An 18,011-nucleotide genomic window follows, 5' to 3' on the forward strand; every position below is an offset into this window, starting at 1 on the left:
TTCTCTTGCTTAAAAATATGTGATAAATAGACTATTACATGTCATTTTTCATATGGTCCCTGGTATCAGCCCACGACCCATATCAAGCCCTCGGGCTAAAGCCCTCTGGCTTGATATGGGAGTCTAGGGCTGATACCAGGGCAATATGAAAAATGCCATGTAATAATCTATAATTACAGAAATTCTATATCAAATACAGATATACTGCATATAATGGTATTTACAGAAATTCTATATCAAATACAGATATACTGCATATAATGGTATTTACAGAAATTCTATATCAAATACAGATATACTGCATATAATGGTGTCGTAATTTCTGCTTCTTGCTATGTTTTGATATAGTTATAAAGCCAGCAAATACGAATATCTCATAAAACTAGTAAATGCACGGGGTAATAAATAAATACGGTCGTCAAATCTGTTGTCTGTTCTCTCTCATCATTGGTAGCGTGAATAACTAGTCAATAGTAAAAATGATACTTTTATTAACAGCCGATATACTTCCATACAAGTACAATATTCCAACAATGATATATATAATTTACATACGGGCGGAGCTACTAAAATAATAGTCTTTTACTTGTATTTTCGTACGGACCAACCGGGATTAACTTGACAATATAAATAAATATGCAAGGCATACAGCTATCTGCGCTGCTTCTTACCTCTAAATTATAACCCTTACTTGTAATATAAAATGCGAGGCATACAGCTAATGCGCTGCTTCTTACCTCTAGGATGAGCCTTGCTGCAAGCCAAAAGTAAACACAGCAAAGACTGACAAATGTGACGTTGCACTCGTATTTATTTCAAATTACCGGAAGTAAATATTCTAAGCAGGAAGAAAAACAACGTAAAACACTTACATAAAATATAGGAGTCCTCGACTCAAAATGCTTATAATAAAACACTCTAATGACTTATAAATAAACATATCTAGACATATTAATCCTTCCAGTTAAGAACTCATAAATGTATACTTTTGGGTTCACGCTTAAAATATTGACCCAACGGTAACGTTCTGAACAATACATGACAAAGTTGCGCCATATACGACGTCATCGATACAGCTAATAACATAAAAATTACTTTCAATATACTAAATACTAGAAATAACTTCTGACAACTTATATAAACTCTCTTAATACAATAATAACAATATTCCTTTACTTGGAAATAACCAATATACACATTTACAACAAATGGTATTTACAGAAATTCTATATCAAATACAGATATACTGCATATAATGGTATTTACAGAAATTCTATATCAAATACAGATATACTGCATATAATGGTATTTACAGAAATTCTATATCAAATACAGATATACTGTATATAATGGTATTTACAGAAATTCTATATCAAATACAGATATACTGCATATAATGGTATTTACAGAAATTCTATATCAAATACAGATATACTGCATATAATGGTATTTACAGAAATTCTATATCAAATACAGATATACTGTATATAATGGTATTTACAGAAATTCTATATCAAATACAGATATACTGCATATAATGGTATTTACAGAAATTCTATATTAAATACAGATATACTTTATGTTATTTTTATTTTCTAGATGAAATCTCTGACAATAGCTAAGGATGAGAAGACCAAGAGATTATTATTTCCCAATCTGACGAGTTTGGATCTGAGTTACAATAAACACCTAACAGAACTACCAATGGATCTAGGGGATCTTAGCAGTCTTAAACGATTGTGTTTGTCTAAATCTAGTATTAGAGAGGTAGGGATTGAGTAAACACCTGACAGAACTACCAATGGATCTAGGGGATCTTAGTAGTCTGAAACGATTGTGTTTGTCTAAATCTAGTATTAGAGAGGTAGAGATTGAGTAAACACCTGTCAGAACTACCAATTGATCTAGGGGATCTTAGTAGTCTTAAACGATTGTGTTTGTCTAAATCTAGTATTAGAGAGGTAGGGATTGAGTAAACACCTGACAGACCTCCCAATGGATCTAGGGGATCTTAGCAGTCTAAAACGATTGTGTTTGTCTAAGTCTAGTATTAGAGAGGTAGGGATTGAGTAAACACCTGACAGAACTACCAATGGATCTAGGGGATCTTAGCAGTCTAAAACGATTGTGTTTGTCTAAGTCTAGTATTAGAGAGGTAGGGATTGAGTAAACACCTGACAGAACTACCAATGGATCTAGGGGATCTTAGCAGTCTGAAGCGATTGTGTTTGTCTAAATCTAGTATTAGAGAGGTAGGGGATCTTAGCAGTCTTAAACGATTGTGTTTGTCTAAATCTAGTATTAGAGAGGTAGGGATTGATCAGTAAACACCTGTCAGAACTACCAATTGATCTAGGGGATCTTAGCAGTCTGAAACGATTGTGTTGGTCTAAATCTAGTATTAGAGAGGTAGGGATTGAGTAAACAACTGTCAGAACTTCCAATTGATCTAGGGGATCTTAGCAGTCTGAAAAGATTGTGTTTGTCTAAGTCTAGTATTAGAGAGGTAGGGATTGAGTAAACACCTGTCAGAACTACCAATTGATCTAGGGGATCTTAGCAGTCTGAAACGATTGTGTTTGTCTAAATCTAGTATTAGAGCGGTAGGGATTGAGTAAACACCTGTCAGAACTACCAATTGATCTAGGGGATCTTAGTAGTCTTAAACGATTGTGTTTGTCTAAATCTAGTATTAGAGAGGTAGGGATTGAGTAAACACCTGACAGAACTCCCAATGGATCTAGGGGATCTTAGCAGTCTAAAACGATTGTGTTTGTCTAAGTCTAGTATTAGAGAGGTAGGGATTGAGTAAACACCTGACAGAACTACCAATGGATCTAGGGGATCTTAGTAGTCTTAAACGATTGTGTTTGTCTAAGTCTAGTATTAGAGAGGTAGGGATTGAGTAAAGACCTGACAGAACTACCAATTGATCTAGGGGATCTTAGCAGTCTGAAAAGATTGTGTTTGTCTAAATCTAGTATTAGAGAGGTAGGGATTGAGTAAAGACCCGACAAAACTCCCAATTGATCTAGGGGATCTTAGCAGTCTGAAAAAATTGTGTTTGTCTAAATCTAGTATTAGAGAGGTAGGGATTGAGTAAACACCTAACAGAACTACCAAAGGATCTAGGGATCTTAGTAGTCTTAAAAGATTGTGTTTGTCATATCTAGTATTAGAGAGGTAGGGATTGAGTAAACACCTGACAGAACTACCAATTGATCTAGGGGATCTTAACAGTTTGAAAAGATTGTGTTTGTCTAAGTCTAGTATTAGAGAGGTAGGGATTGAGTAAAGACCTAACATAATCACATTAGAGGCAGGGGTCTCAACAGTCTTAAACGATTGTGTTGGTCTAAATCTAGTATTAGAGAGGTAGGGATTGAGTAAACACCTAACAGAACTACCAATGGATCTAGGAGATCTTAGCAGTTTGAAAAGATTGTGTTTGTCTAGGTCTAGTATTAGAGAGGTAGGGATTGAGTAAACACCTGACAGAACTACCAATTGATCTAGGGGATCTTAGCAGTCTGAAAAGATTGTGTTTGTCTAAATCTAGTATTAGAGAGGTAGGGATTGAGTAAACACCTGACAGAACTACCAATTGATCTAGGGGATCTTAGCAGTCTGAAAAGATTGTGTTTGTCTAAATCTAGTATTAGAGAGGTAGGGATTGAGTAAACACCTGTCAGAACTACCAATTGATCTAGGGGATCTTAGCAGTCTGAAAAGATTGTGTTTGTCTAAATCTAGTATTAGAGAGGTAGGGATTGAGTAAACACCTAACAGAACTACAAATTGATCTAGGGGATCTTAGCAGTCTGAAAAGATTGTGTTTGTCTAAATCTAGTATTAGAGAGGTAGGGATTGAGTAAAGACCTGACAGAACTACCAATTGATCTAGGGGATCTTAGCAGTCTGAAAAGATTGTGTTTGTCTAAATCTAGTATTAGAGAGGTAGGGATTGAGTAAAGACCTGACAAAACTCCCAATTGATCTAGGGGATCTTAGCAGTCTGAAAAAATTGTGTTTGTCTAAATCTAGTATTAGAGAGGTAGGGATTGAGTAAAGACCTAACAGAACTACCAAAGGATCTAGGGATCTTAGTAGTCTTAAAAGATTGTGTTTGTCAAATCTAGTATTAGAGAGGTAGGGATTGAGTAAACACCTGACAGAACTACCAATTGATCTAGGGGATCTTAACAGTTTGAAAAGATTGTGTTTGTCTAAGTCTAGTATTAGAGAGGTAGGGATTGAGTAAAGACCTAACATAATCACATTAGAGGCAGGGGTCTCAACAGTCTTAAACGATTGTGTTGGTCTAAATCTAGTATTAGAGAGGTAGGGATTGAGTAAACACCTAACAGAACTACCAATGGATCTAGGAGATCTTAGCAGTTTGAAAAGATTGTGTTTGTCTAGGTCTAGTATTAGAGAGGTAGGGATTGAGTAAAGACCTGACAGAACTCCCAATTGATCTAGGGGATCTTAGCAGTCTTAAAAGATTGTGTTTGTCTAAATCTAGTATTAGAGAGGTAGGGATTGAGTAAACACCTGGCAGAACTCCCAATTGATCTAGGGGATCTTAGCAGTCTTAAAAGATTGTGTTTGTCTAAATCTAGTATTAGAGAGGTAGGGATTGAGTAAACACCTGACAGAACTCCCAATTGATCTAGGGGATCTTAGCAGTCTGAAAAGATTGTGTTTGTCTAAGTCTAGTATTAGAGAGGTAGGGATTGAGTAAAGACCTGACAGAACTCCCAATTGATCTAGGGGATCTTAGCAGTCTGAAAAGATTGTGTTTGTCTAAGTCTAGTATTAGAGAGGTAGGGATTGAGTAAAGACCTAACAGAACTACCAATTGATCTAGGGGATCTTAGCAGTCTTAAAAGATTGTGTTTGTCTAAGTCTAGTATTAGAGAGGTAGGGATTGAGTAAAGACCTAACAGAACTACCATTTGATCTAGGGGATCTTAGCAGTCTTAAAAGATTGTGTTTGTCTAAGTCTAGTATTAGAGAGGTAGGGATTGAGTAAACACCTAACAGAACTACCAATGGATCTAGGGGATCTTAACAGTTTGAAAAGATTGTGTTTGTCTAAGTCTAGTATTAGAGAGGTAGGGATTGAGTAAAGACCTAACATAATCACATAAGAGGCAGGGGTCTCAACAGTCTTAAACGATTGCGTTTGTCTAAATCTAGTATTAGAGAGGTAGGGAATGAGTAAAGACCTGACAGAACTACCAATTGATCTAGGGGATCTTGGCAGTCTGAAAAGATTGTGTTTGTCTAAGTCTAGTATTAGAGAGGTAGGGATTGAGTAAAGACCTAACATAATCACATTAGAGGCAGGGATCTTAGCAGTCTGAAAAGATTGTGTTTGTCTAAATCTAGTATTAGAGAGGTAGGGATTGAGTAAAGACCTGACAGAACTACCAATTGATCTAGGGGATCTTAACAGTTTGAAAAAATTGTGTTTGTCTAAGTCTAGTATTAGAGAGGTAGGGATTGAGTAAAGACCTTACATAATCACATTAGAGGCAGGGCCGGTCTCAACAGTCTTAAACGATTGTGTTGGTCTAAATCTAGTATTAGAGAGGTAGGGATTGAGTAAACACCTAACAGAACTACCAATGGATCTAGGAGATCTTAGCAGTTTGAAAAGATTGTGTTTGTCTAAGTCTAGTATTAGAGAGGTAGGGATTGAGTAAAGACCTGACAGAACTCCCAATTGATCTAGGGGATCTTAGCAGTCTTAAAAGATTGTGTTTGTCTAAATCTAGTATTAGAGAGGTAGGGATTGAGTAAACACCTGGCAGAACTCCCAATTGATCTAGGGGATCTTAGCAGTCTTAAAAGATTGTGTTTGTCTAAATCTAGTATTAGAGAGGTAGGGATTGAGTAAACACCTGACAGAACTCCCAATTGATCTAGGGGATCTTAGCAGTCTGAAAAGATTGTGTTTGTCTAAGTCTAGTATTAGAGAGGTAGGGATTGAGTAAAGACCTGACAGAACTCCCAATTGATCTAGGGGATCTTAGCAGTCTGAAAAGATTGTGTTTGTCTAAGTCTAGTATTAGAGAGGTAGGGATTGAGTAAAGACCTAACATAATCACATTAGAGGCAGGGATCTTAGCAGTCTGAAAAGATTGTGTTTGTCTAAATCTAGTATTAGAGAGGTAGGGATTGAGTAAAGACCTGACAGAACTTCCAATTGATCTAGGGGATCTTAACAGTTTGAAAAGATTGTGTTTGTCTAAGTCTAGTATTAGAGAGGTAGGGATTGAGTAAAGACCTAACATAATAACATTAGAGGCAGGGGTCTCAACAGTCTTAAACGATTGTGTTGGTCTAAATCTAGTATTAGAGAGGTAGGGATTGAGTAAAGACCTGACAGAACTACCAATTGATCTAGGAGATCTTAGCAGTTTGAAAAAATTGAGTTTGTCTAAGTCTAGTATTAGAGAGGTAGGGATTGAGTAAAGACCTGACAGAACTCCCAATTGATCTAGGGGATCTAAACAGTCTGAAAAGATTGTGTTTGTCTAAATCTAGTATTTGAGAGGTAGGGATTGAGTAAAGACCTGACAGAACTCCCAATTGATCTAGGGGATCTTAGCAGTTTGAAAAGATTGTGTTTGTCTAAGTCTAGTATTAGAGAGGTAGGGATTGAGTAAAGACCTAACATAATCACATTAGAGGCAGGGGTCTCAACAGTCTTAAACGATTGTGTTGGTCTAAATCTAGTATTAGAGAGGTAGGGATTGAGTAAAGACCTAACATTATCACATAAGAGGTAGGAAGTGTCAACATTTCCATTGTACACCGATGCCCCATCCGCACTGTCATTTTCTATATTCAGTGGACAGTGAAAATTGGATAAAAATTATAATTTGGCATTAAAATTAGAAAGATCATATCACAGGGATCATGTGTACTAAGTTTCAAGTTGATTGGCTTAAATTTCATTTAAAACTACCTTGAACAAGAAATTTGAACCTGAAGGCGAACAGACAGACAAACCAACAGACGAACAAACGGACAGATGAACGAACAAACTACGCACAGACCAGAAAACATAATGGCCATAAATGGGGCATAATTAAATGTGTATAAGTTTCGTTTCTTAATTAGTTTTGTTAAATAAGGATACTATATCTTAATTTGTTATATAAACTGTGAGTAAAATTGCAATTTTAGATCCATAGTGTAAGATTTCAAAAGACATCTAGAGGTCAACATTCACATGTGAATGTCAAGTTCATATCATCCTATTCATTAAATTAATAAAATTTATATAATTCTTCAGGATTGAATAATTAAAAAATCGTAATTCACTATCGAAATAACTTTCTTTTCAGTAACAAGAAGGCTACATAAAGCCATTTTTGCACCATTCTTTTGAAGAGAAATGAGAGAAAAGTTTATGTTGTTACAATTTCTAAAAAAAAGATAGTTTTTGTGTTCATGTATTTTTTGAATAACTTCATTATATGCAAATGTAGGTTAGTTTATATTCTTCTATTAAACCTTGTTATCTATTATAGCTACCACCTCAACTAGGTCGTCTGAAGAATCTCTTGACCATAGAGATAGAGTTATGTCCCTTGGAGGGTCATATCCAGGATATCATAAGTAAAAAGGCAAACTTCAGGACGAGGGATATTTTAGGATTTTTGCTGTCTGTCTTAGAAGAGTAAGTATATAGATCAAGGGCCAACAATACATTTTGTATTTACTTGCTATTACTGATTAGCAGGTTTATTAGGAAGAATAAAAAAAACAATACACTTCAATCAGTTGACAAGAAAAATATAGGCAATTAACAATCATTCCATATCTTCTTATTTTTATATAAAGAATAGACAGGTTAATAAAAAAAACGGAAAAGGAGATTTATGTTCAGCAGCAACTACTAGCATCTGACATGAATGGTTGTTGACAAATTTATAATTTTGTGCTCATTAATTATTCTAAAGTATAGTTTCTGTTTATACAATGCTTAGATGTGCAGCTAATATTCAGCATACTCTTGATACCAGAATAAGAAAATGTAAAGTTTATGTCATTTTTGCCATACAATTTTTTTTTAAGTACAAATATCTTCTAATACAAATATTTTGTGTTGTTTTAGTTCAGTAGAGTATAACTGTATGAACCTCATGCTGGTCGGAGTAGAGAAGATAGGAAAGACAACTCTGCTCAGTGAAATTAGTCGGAATCGTAAAACTGCTAAAAAAGCTACTGTAAGTAAAGTTATCTAATAAATTTTAACACCACAAAAACTGATGAGAAGTTTGATTTAAAAAAAAAAAGTATTTGATTTAAAAGATGTGTGTGATATCAAAATTTTTGTGAAAATGAATAAGCAATTAGCATGTTTATAAATTATTACTTCTTATAATTATCATTATATTTATAATGATACTAATCATATGAATGTCAGTGTTCACCTGTTTTATCCCAGTCATAATTGTAATGGTAAGATGTTCCCTAGATTATTAGTAGATGAGTTTTTGTGTGACTTACACAAGCAATCTTCATAAAATTCAGAGTTTTACTTAACATAAAAAGTTGGGAATAAAATAATCAGGATTTATTGAATACAAGAATCATAAAAGAAAATGACCCTCAAAAATAGCAAATTTCAACACTTTTATAACAGTATTGAGATATTGATGTTTCCAGAAATAACTGTAGTTTTTAAGGACGAGAGTTGTTGCAAGAACATTTTATCTCACCATGAACTAAGCATGAAATAAGATTTCTTAATTTTTAGCCCCATGTTTTACATTACATTACATAGATATTTTAATTTAAGAATTAAGAGATAACTGTATTGTATTTGAAGCTTTAAGGACGTCCATCGGTAGTTTTACTGTCGCAAATTTAGTTACCTGGCGACGTGGAGTGGAGACAGGTAAACAGGTATTTGCGACAGTAAAACTACCGATGGACGTCCGCAAAGCTTCAAATACAATACAGTTATCTCTATTCTAAACAAGTTTATAATTAAATTTCAATCATTATTTCGGTGTAAAATGCTGATTAAAGAAAATTCCGCAAAAAGATGTTATGTTCTTTTGTCCCTACACTAGGTGACGTCATAGGTATGCTTCCAGCGTCAAACATAAACACCGGGCGTTTTCTGGCTTCTGTGCTGCTTTAGAATGTAATAAAATTTGATAAAAAGAAGATTTTTAGGCGCAACAAATGAGTTTTTTGTTTATTATTGTAGAAATAACATGTTAAAATACATTCCGAAATTCAAAATGTCGGCTTCCTTAGTTACAGACAAGGAGATAGAGAATTTTACGCTTGCTGTTATCCAATCAGAACAATTGTTGTAAAATAATTGCATTAGAATACTGCTTTGAAGTATGAATACCTTAAACAAAAAGAGAGACTAAAAAACTAAGCAATATCACACAGCTGTTTTTCAGCATAGGAAGGAAAGAACGAGTATGATAAAACTAGTTCTGGATCTTTTGGAGATTAAACATATTTGATGTAATCTATTTTTAGCACTGGAATGAGAGAAAGACTATGAGAGAAGCTAGTTCTGAACCGTATGGAGAATTCCTTTCTACTGTGGGTATTGATATCAATGAACTTACCATTGGAGAGAAAAGGTCCAAGGGTATTGTTGTATTTAAGACCTGGGATTTCGGTGGACAGGTAATAATACCCAACTCTATATTGAGGATATAGACCCAAGCCCTAGGGTTAAAAAAAGTTAAATACAAGCATCATATTAAGTGTGTTATGCACAAATTTTGCACTCCAAGTTCAGAGATAAGTTTTATGATCTGAAAGGGCTGGTGTTTTCATTTGCAGGAAATCAAAACAGTAAATTTTAAGTTAAGTTATGTTCATCATTGGCCATAACTCTTTTTAGAAAATACCAACTTTTATTTTATGCATGTACTGTAATTATATTAATTGCAGTGCTAAATATTAACCTTTATAATTGTTTCTTTAGAAAGAGTACTATGCCACACATCAGTATTTCCTTTCACCAAGATCCCTTTACCTGGTCATGTGGAAAGTTACATCAGGGGAGCTGGGAGTGTTCGGTATCTGGCAGTGGTTAGTTAATATACAGGTAATTATGTCAGGGAAACATGGCAGTGGTTAGTTAATATATAGGTAATTATGTCAGGGAAACATGGCATGTTAGGTATTTGAACTTCAAAGATAACTGTATTGTAATTTAAGCCTGAAAATAAGCTCTGAATACAAAACAGCAGGGTTGACTGTCACAAATTGATATTTAAAAACTATAACAAAGACATAAAAAACCTAGTTTTACTGAGGCCAAGAAAAAAAAGCATTACAACTACAGTAAACCAACAATTTTCTTGACGATTATTTTAAGACATGGAAAAATATATTGCAAACATAACATCTTTAATTATATAAAAACATTAAAATTTCTTGAAAATAAAAACCCTATAAAATTTACAAGAAAAGACAAAAATTATTAGTATATAGGCTCCTAGGGACTTGAATTTATGTTGGAACACACTAACATCAACTATTTATATGCTTCAGCTTCTAGGTCTAAAATTTGATGTTTAGAATTTTAGAACCCCCTCTTCATATTTTGAACCACACAAAAAAACAACTTATTGCAATTTAATTTTCAGGCTAGAGCTCCTGGAGCACCTGTTCTCATTGTGGGGACACACAAAGATGAGCTGACAGCCAGAGCTACCAGAGACAATTACCCTGCTAACTTTGAGGAGTCTATGAAGAACATGATAGATAATTTGTTTGTGAAGGTTGATGAACCAGACAAAGCTGGCTTACCCAATGTTCTTGGCATGATGAATATTAACTGTAAAGATAGCTCAGACTGCAAAAAACTGGTGGATAAAATTTATGACATTGTCTTTGAACTGAAACACCCAAGTAAGTGATACTAAAATTCTTTGACTTTGAAGGATATATAAAACATTTATATTTGAATATTGGCTATGGCTTGAATATTTTTCTTGTAAGCTGTTATCATCTTTTTTTCCTTGTTGAATTGAAAAAAAACCACTTTTTACGTTTTAGTGCAAGGATTTTTAGGCAGTTAAGCTGCCTTATGCGAGCACCCTGGATTTTGGTTCCCCCCTGGGAATTTTTGAAAAAGTGCCATTTCTCTGATCTGGCAGGTCTGGTAGATTATTTATAACTAATTAGACATTTTTTTCACACTTTTTGTTATGAAAAACAATAAATATAAGGAAGATTACCTTAAATGATCGTCGATTTTCCCAAAACAATTGATGTTCCCCATTTGAAAAAGTGCTAATTAAAAAGTTAAGCATAGCTTTTTATCGTCTGTGCTTTTGATGAAGATGTAAGTGAGCTATTGTAAGAATAATTTCATTGCCGAAAATGTTTATAATGAAGGCATTAAAATTTGCCAAATGGCGCATGGATATAATTTTGCGGCTATTTTTAATCAGTGACGCCGTTGAATTTGGTGGATTCCATCCCAATAAAGGTAAATATTTAAAAGCATTGTCTTACTTCCTCTCTGTATAAGTCTTGAATTTGTAAGAATACTTGATTATTTTATTTCTACATTGTATGAAGATATGTATTTTATTTAATTATTTAATGCAAGCTGATGTTATTATTATTTGTCATCGTGTCTCTCCGTACTTGCTATGTATCGTGGAAACCCCCAAACATTATACTCGATCAGGGCCTTTGCAATTTTAATCGGGACCTCATTTGAATACGTATTTATAGATTTTGTCGATGTCAAGGTCATTTCAAGATGGTTTCCTTCATCGTGTTTTAGTTAAGGCTTTGGTGTTACAGACTGCTACATGTGCTTTGATATAGCCAAAGGCGCTTAAAAAATATTAAGATTACTACTTTATCAATAATTTGCTAATGGACAGCATTATTTCACTTCAAAAGTATATGATTGTAAAATATTAAGTACGAAATTTGTGACGCTTCCCAAGCCGTAATTGATTTGGATTTACTAAACTGGTCCGCCGTTCTATCTAAAGCTTTGCACCGAAGGTCAGTGTAGCGATAAGTGAACACAACAGGGGTCCAGTTTATGGATTTACAAGCACTTTTCATTTTCCGGATATTTAAGCATTCGTGAAATTTTCAAGAATCATAACTTTTTGTTTCCTTCAGCAACTTGATACTGGTAAACCACTTTTCTATGAAATTACTGTGAAATAAAACTCGCATGGTACGAAAAGAAGCCTGTAGAAGGTAACGTTGTGCGTTACGAAGTTACGTTTTTAACAAGTTACGAACAGTATTTTTCTTAATTCCTACATCAATTATTTATAGAACAGATATATTATTTTATTATAACATTGGCAATGGATGACAGCGAATCCGTGATCAAGATATTTCACTAACAATTTCAAATAAAATTGGAATGAAAATGGGGAATGTACTAAAAAGACAACAACACGACCAAAGAGCTGAGAACAGCCGAAGGCCACCAAATGGTCTTCAATGCAGCGAGAAACTCTAAAACATGAAGGCTTGCTTCAATTGACCCCTAAACAAAAGTTACTAGTTCAATGATTATGGAGTTCATGTCATACTAAACTTAAGTTAGAACTATACACAAGAATCTATAATTGAAAATCATACAAGACTAACAAAGGCCAGACGATCCTGACTTGGGACCCTAGAGAATTTAAGCATTACAAATGTAATTATAAGGGCCTCAATGAACATGAACATGGAAAAAACTAATACATAAAGATTTTAGACATGAATATATAAAAAAAGAAGATGTGGTATGATTGCCAATGAGACAACTGTCCACAAGAGACCAAAATGATACAGACATTAACAACTATAGGTCACCGTACAGCCTTCGACAATGAACAAAGCCCATACCCCATATAAAAGGCCCCAATAAGACAATGTAAAACAATTCAACCGAGAAAACTAACGGCCTTATTTATATAAAAAAATGAACGAAAAACAAATATGTAACACATAAACAAACGATTACCACTGAATTACGGGCTCCTGACTTGGGACAGACACAAACGTAAATAATGTGGCGGGGTTGAACATGTTAGCGGGATCCCAACCCTCCCCTAACCTGGTACAGTGGTATAACAGTACAACATGAGAACGAACTATAAAAATCAGTTGAAAAAGGTTAACTCATTAGATGGACAAAAATACAGGTGGACGTGACATGAAGCCTTTATGCTACATTGTAAATGTAAAAATTTTAAAGCAATAATGAATAGTATACCTATTTGTATTTGCTTTTATTTCAGCTTGATTCCAATCTTTTGCAATGGCTAATTACAAGAAGAGGCAAGGCATTCATGTACATGTATATGTACAATACATGATTCTCTGTAGCAACTGGATTGTCTATTCACCCCTATAGTTCCACAACAACAATGAAACACTAGACTACTACATGTACGATGTTATGAAAATATTTACATATACCTACATGTACATCTACATACATGATCAATTTTGAAGATTGTTTTTGCCAGGTGTAATCATGTCAACTAATACAACAAGTTTTGATTCAGCTTTCTGACAGGAATTATTTATAAACTTGCCAGCAGTTACAACAATGAATATTATTAATTGAGTTAAACATCAAGCTCATTTGGACAGTGAAGTGATTTTGACGCGTATTGAAGTAGACATTAAACATGTTAAACGTTTCAAATTGATATCGAATTATGTGTAAATGCAGCATTGATTTATTTAAGAAATTAAGAATAAAGAAATATTAAAAAAAGATGGACAAAATATTTGTATTAAATTTGTTGGAATTTTTGTCTTGCCAAAGATGACAGAGTCAAAAAGAGAGGCATACATGTATATATAGTTGTGTTGTTTGTCATCATGGTCAGCATCAACAATGTATTACAAAAATGTAGTTTGTGATTGTGTGATTAGGTCTAGTTTATGGGAGGTCAATGATATTTGGTACGCAGTTGTGTTAGCATAGGTATATCTCATTACCTGATTACCAGAATATTTAGCCCTACCCCCTTTGTCATAGTCAATTGACTCTGAAACTTAGTTTACATGTACAGCCCGTAACAGAGTATTAGTTTTTTATTAGGTCAGTTATTGAAGAACCACTAGTGAATGGTCAATGATATTTGGTGTGCAGTTGTATAAACTTTGTCACTTTCAATTTCAATTGAGGATATTTGACCCTGCCCCCTAAATTATTCTCTTTTCACTTGGAAACTTACGTTACTTTGAAATTTCATAAAGCTTTTGATTATTTTACTATGAAGGAAACCAATCGTCATAAGTCAATGATGATTGCCATGTAGGTGAAGAAGCATTAGTACATTTCAGTTCCATAGAGGATATTTGGTCCTTACCCCTCGGTCATATGCATGATCTATTGACTTTGACTATAATTATGTTAGTTTAAGATACCAGTAATCTATGTGTTAGGGTTTGTTTAAATGGGACAACTTATGAAAAGTCAATGTTATTTGGTAAGCAGTTGTATAAGTGTTGGCACATCTTATTTCCATAGGGATTGTTCAGCCCTGTACAATCAGTCATGGATCATTGTCTTTGAATATATTTTACATGTTAATGCATTTCTATTTTAATTGTTTTATTTGTATTATCAAAATAACAAATAGGCAAAACATGTCTCTGTATTAAAAGCTGATTATAGATAAGACATGTACAATTATTATAAAGATAAGAATATGTGGAATGATAGCCAATGCATCATAATGAGACAACTATATATATATCCACCAAAATAAATGAAGAAAGTATGCAATTATAGTTAGGCAACCATACAGGCTTCAAAAAATGTTTTATCATTGCTAGACCATTATAACAACATCAGCATTTATTGTAAAATAACTTACAAGAAAATTACACCACTTAAGATAGTTTCAGCTATGATTTGATGATTGTGCATACAATGTAGATGCACCAACTGATGCAACTAAAACTGCTAATATGGCATATTCATACTTTAGAATATAGTTGAATTAAACCATACACCACTTCTGGACCCCATTATTGAAATTATTAATCTGATAAGAATAATCCTCCATGCAGCTTTTAACTATTAGCAAAACCTACACGTATACTGCATAGTAAGCTTTACAAGACCAGAAAATTACAAATGTAAAACAATAAAACTACAGCAGCCTGATTTATGTACAAAACAATTATGAAAAATGGATATGATATACAGCAACAATTACCAAATTACTGGGTCCTCAATATGGACAGGCACAATTTTAACTCTTCCCTTACATGTGACAGTGTATATAGTATGTGCATAATCGCAGATATTAAATTTAAAAAAAAATAATTGGACATAACTTTTGAAAGTGGCAGGATTGGATAGTGAAAACTTTAGAGTACAAACATTATTCAATACTTGAGAAATAGCCGAGATAATATTTTCACCAATTTTTCAACAATATTCGTATTTTGCCTCTCCTTTTTTTTACTTAACTGCCTACAGCGCCTTTGGTGCTTTGATTTAAATTTATGAGTGCTGTTGTTGATGACAAAATGTTGTTGTCTATTTTCAGGGAGAAAACATGAGAAATTGTTGAACCATAAAGTTCCCAGGAAGTACATTTTATTGAAAGATATCATACAGGATTTAGCTGAGGAGAGGATCAAGTGCAAGAAAGATCCAGTTCTAGACAAAGATTCATATGTGTTAGTATTGTTTAGAGGTCTATTGGAAATATGACATTATAAGGAATTGTTTTGTTTAAAACTCATACATGTATTTGTTGTCTCGCCTGTGACAAAATGTTGCAGAAAAGCAAGACAGAGGGATTGCTTTTCAAAAAATGACAAAGTCAACAATTGTTCATTTTTCTGTTTAACGTTGTTCAACAGTTTATGTTATAATTATTTAAAAAATCAGACATTGTTCCAATTTCCTGCCTTTCTTATAAAACCAGAGATCCACTCAATATCTTACCATGATTTTAAAATGATTTACATTTACATTTACCATCAGCTCATTTTAATCTCTAGTTAAATCAAATTAAATTGGTCATTCTTTGGTCAAGTGACTCTTCCTAGAGTAAATTTGGTGGCAACTCTTAGCAAATATTTAATATAAATTAGTCACTTGGTGTTATTGTGACTTATAATACAAATAAATTACAGTTTTTGTTCAGATATGCTGATTGTACTGTACAAATTCAGTTAAAAAACAACAGATAAAAAGGCAGCTGGCTATGAAAATTCTTTTAGATGTTCTGATTTTACTGCATAATTTCAGTTTGAAGACCATGGACAAAATGAACAACTTGTCACAATCTTTGTTTAGAGATGCAGATTTTACTGTATAATTTCAGGTTGAAGACCATGGACAAAATGAACAACTTGTCACAATCTTTGTTCAGAGATGCTGATTTTACTGTATAATTTCAGGTTGAAGACCATGGACAAAATGAACAACTTGTCACAATCTTTGTTCAGAGATGCAGATGACCTTGATCAGGCTACAAGGTTCTTACATGAAAATGGTAAATATATGTCAATGAAAAGTCAACTGTTTAAACTGTTTTATTTCTTTACAAAACTATATATGTAGTTGTATGAAATAGTATGGCATTACATTTTAGTGACAGCTTCTTTTTATAGTAAACAGATTATATAAAGTGAAAGTAAAATATGACAAAGCGAAGAATTTTTTTTAATTTAACTAGAATGTTAAGCTATAATGTAAAAATAATATAATTGGATTTTTTTTTTTTTCTCATTTCAGGAATATTATTTCACTATGAAGGAATTGGTTTAAAGGACCGATACTTTTTGGACCCTCAGTGGTTATGTGATCAGTTGGCCCAAGTTGTTACAGTGGACCAAGTCAACAACTTTTGTAGAAATGGTCAGTGCCACAGCTATTAAATATGACTTTTTTTTAAGTTTATACTTACTGTATTATTACGTATACTAAAGGTCAGTCAGTCATCACTGTTTTCAATATAAAATAAATTCAAAAAATGTTCTTTTGTGATTTAGTTTCCAGCTGATAAATAAGACATACATTAAATTCATGTTTATTCTCAGATATTATGAAAGTAATTTCAATTTCAAATGAAATATTTTGGAAAAGACGTTGATAGTGGAAAATTTTTCTGTAATAACATTTTATATCTTGTCAACACTTGTAAAAGATTGCCTAGAATTTGTTTGAAATATTTGCCACTTCACAATGAGCAAACACCAATCAATTATTAGATGTTGTACTCCAATTTAAATTTTCCCCATATTTCAGGTGTGATGAAAATTAAGAACTTGCAAAATTTATTCAACAAGTCAGCCTTTCAACCTGAGGATTTGCAGACGTATATCTGTGGTTTACTGGAGAAGTTTGAAGTAGCTCTACAGTTTGATAGTAACAAACTATTGATACCCTCACTCTTACCTACAGAGAATGAAATGGAACATGTCATTAAAACAAACATGGATGCTAAGGTTTTTATTTATATTAAGAATTTACAACATTGAACACCAGACTTTTCTAAGAAAATAGATAAACACATACAAATAGCAATGAACAACACATAGTCCAGATAGCCTGACTTGGTATAATATCTGTTTGAGTAACACCAATGAACAACACATGGTCCAGAAAGTCTGACTTGGTACAATATCTGTTTGAGTAACAAAAATGAACACCACATGGTCCAGAAAGTCTGACTTGGTATAATATCTGTTTGAGTAACAAAAATGAACAACACATGGTCCAGAAAGTCTGACTTGGTACAATATCTGTTTGGGTGACAAAAATGAACAACACATGGTCCAGAAAGTCTGACTTGGTACAATATCTGTTTGGGTAACAAAAATGAACAACACATGGTCCAGAAAGTCTGACTTGGTACAATATCTGTTTGGGTAACAACAATGAACAACACATGGTCCAGAAAACCTGACTTGGTACAATATCTGTTTGGGTAACAAAAATGAACAACACATGGTCCAGAAAGTCTGACTGGGTACAATATCTGTTTGGGTAACAA

General features: G+C 33.5%; 1 protein-coding gene across 3 annotated transcripts in view; it reads left to right on the top strand.

Annotated features, from left to right (window-relative positions):
* LOC139487492 (leucine-rich repeat serine/threonine-protein kinase 1-like) overlaps positions 1–18,011 on the top strand; it is a 203,550-nt gene that overhangs the window by 160,250 nt on the left and 25,289 nt on the right. For all 3 annotated transcript variants that reach the window (XM_071272339.1, XM_071272337.1, XM_071272340.1), the window contains exons 10-19: positions 1,600–1,767; positions 7,548–7,696; positions 8,135–8,246; positions 9,526–9,678; positions 9,983–10,105; positions 10,650–10,914; positions 15,552–15,684; positions 16,414–16,508; positions 16,751–16,873; positions 17,264–17,463. In XM_071272339.1, the coding sequence (XP_071128440.1) occupies positions 1,600–1,767; positions 7,548–7,696; positions 8,135–8,246; positions 9,526–9,678; positions 9,983–10,105; positions 10,650–10,914; positions 15,552–15,684; positions 16,414–16,508; positions 16,751–16,873; positions 17,264–17,463 (1,521 nt within the window). The remainder of the gene's footprint in view (positions 1–1,599; positions 1,768–7,547; positions 7,697–8,134; positions 8,247–9,525; positions 9,679–9,982; positions 10,106–10,649; positions 10,915–15,551; positions 15,685–16,413; positions 16,509–16,750; positions 16,874–17,263; positions 17,464–18,011) is intronic.

This window comes from Mytilus edulis, chromosome 9 (assembly GCF_963676685.1).
Source record: "Mytilus edulis chromosome 9, xbMytEdul2.2, whole genome shotgun sequence".
NCBI classification, from domain to species: Eukaryota; Metazoa; Mollusca; class Bivalvia; order Mytilida; family Mytilidae; genus Mytilus; species Mytilus edulis.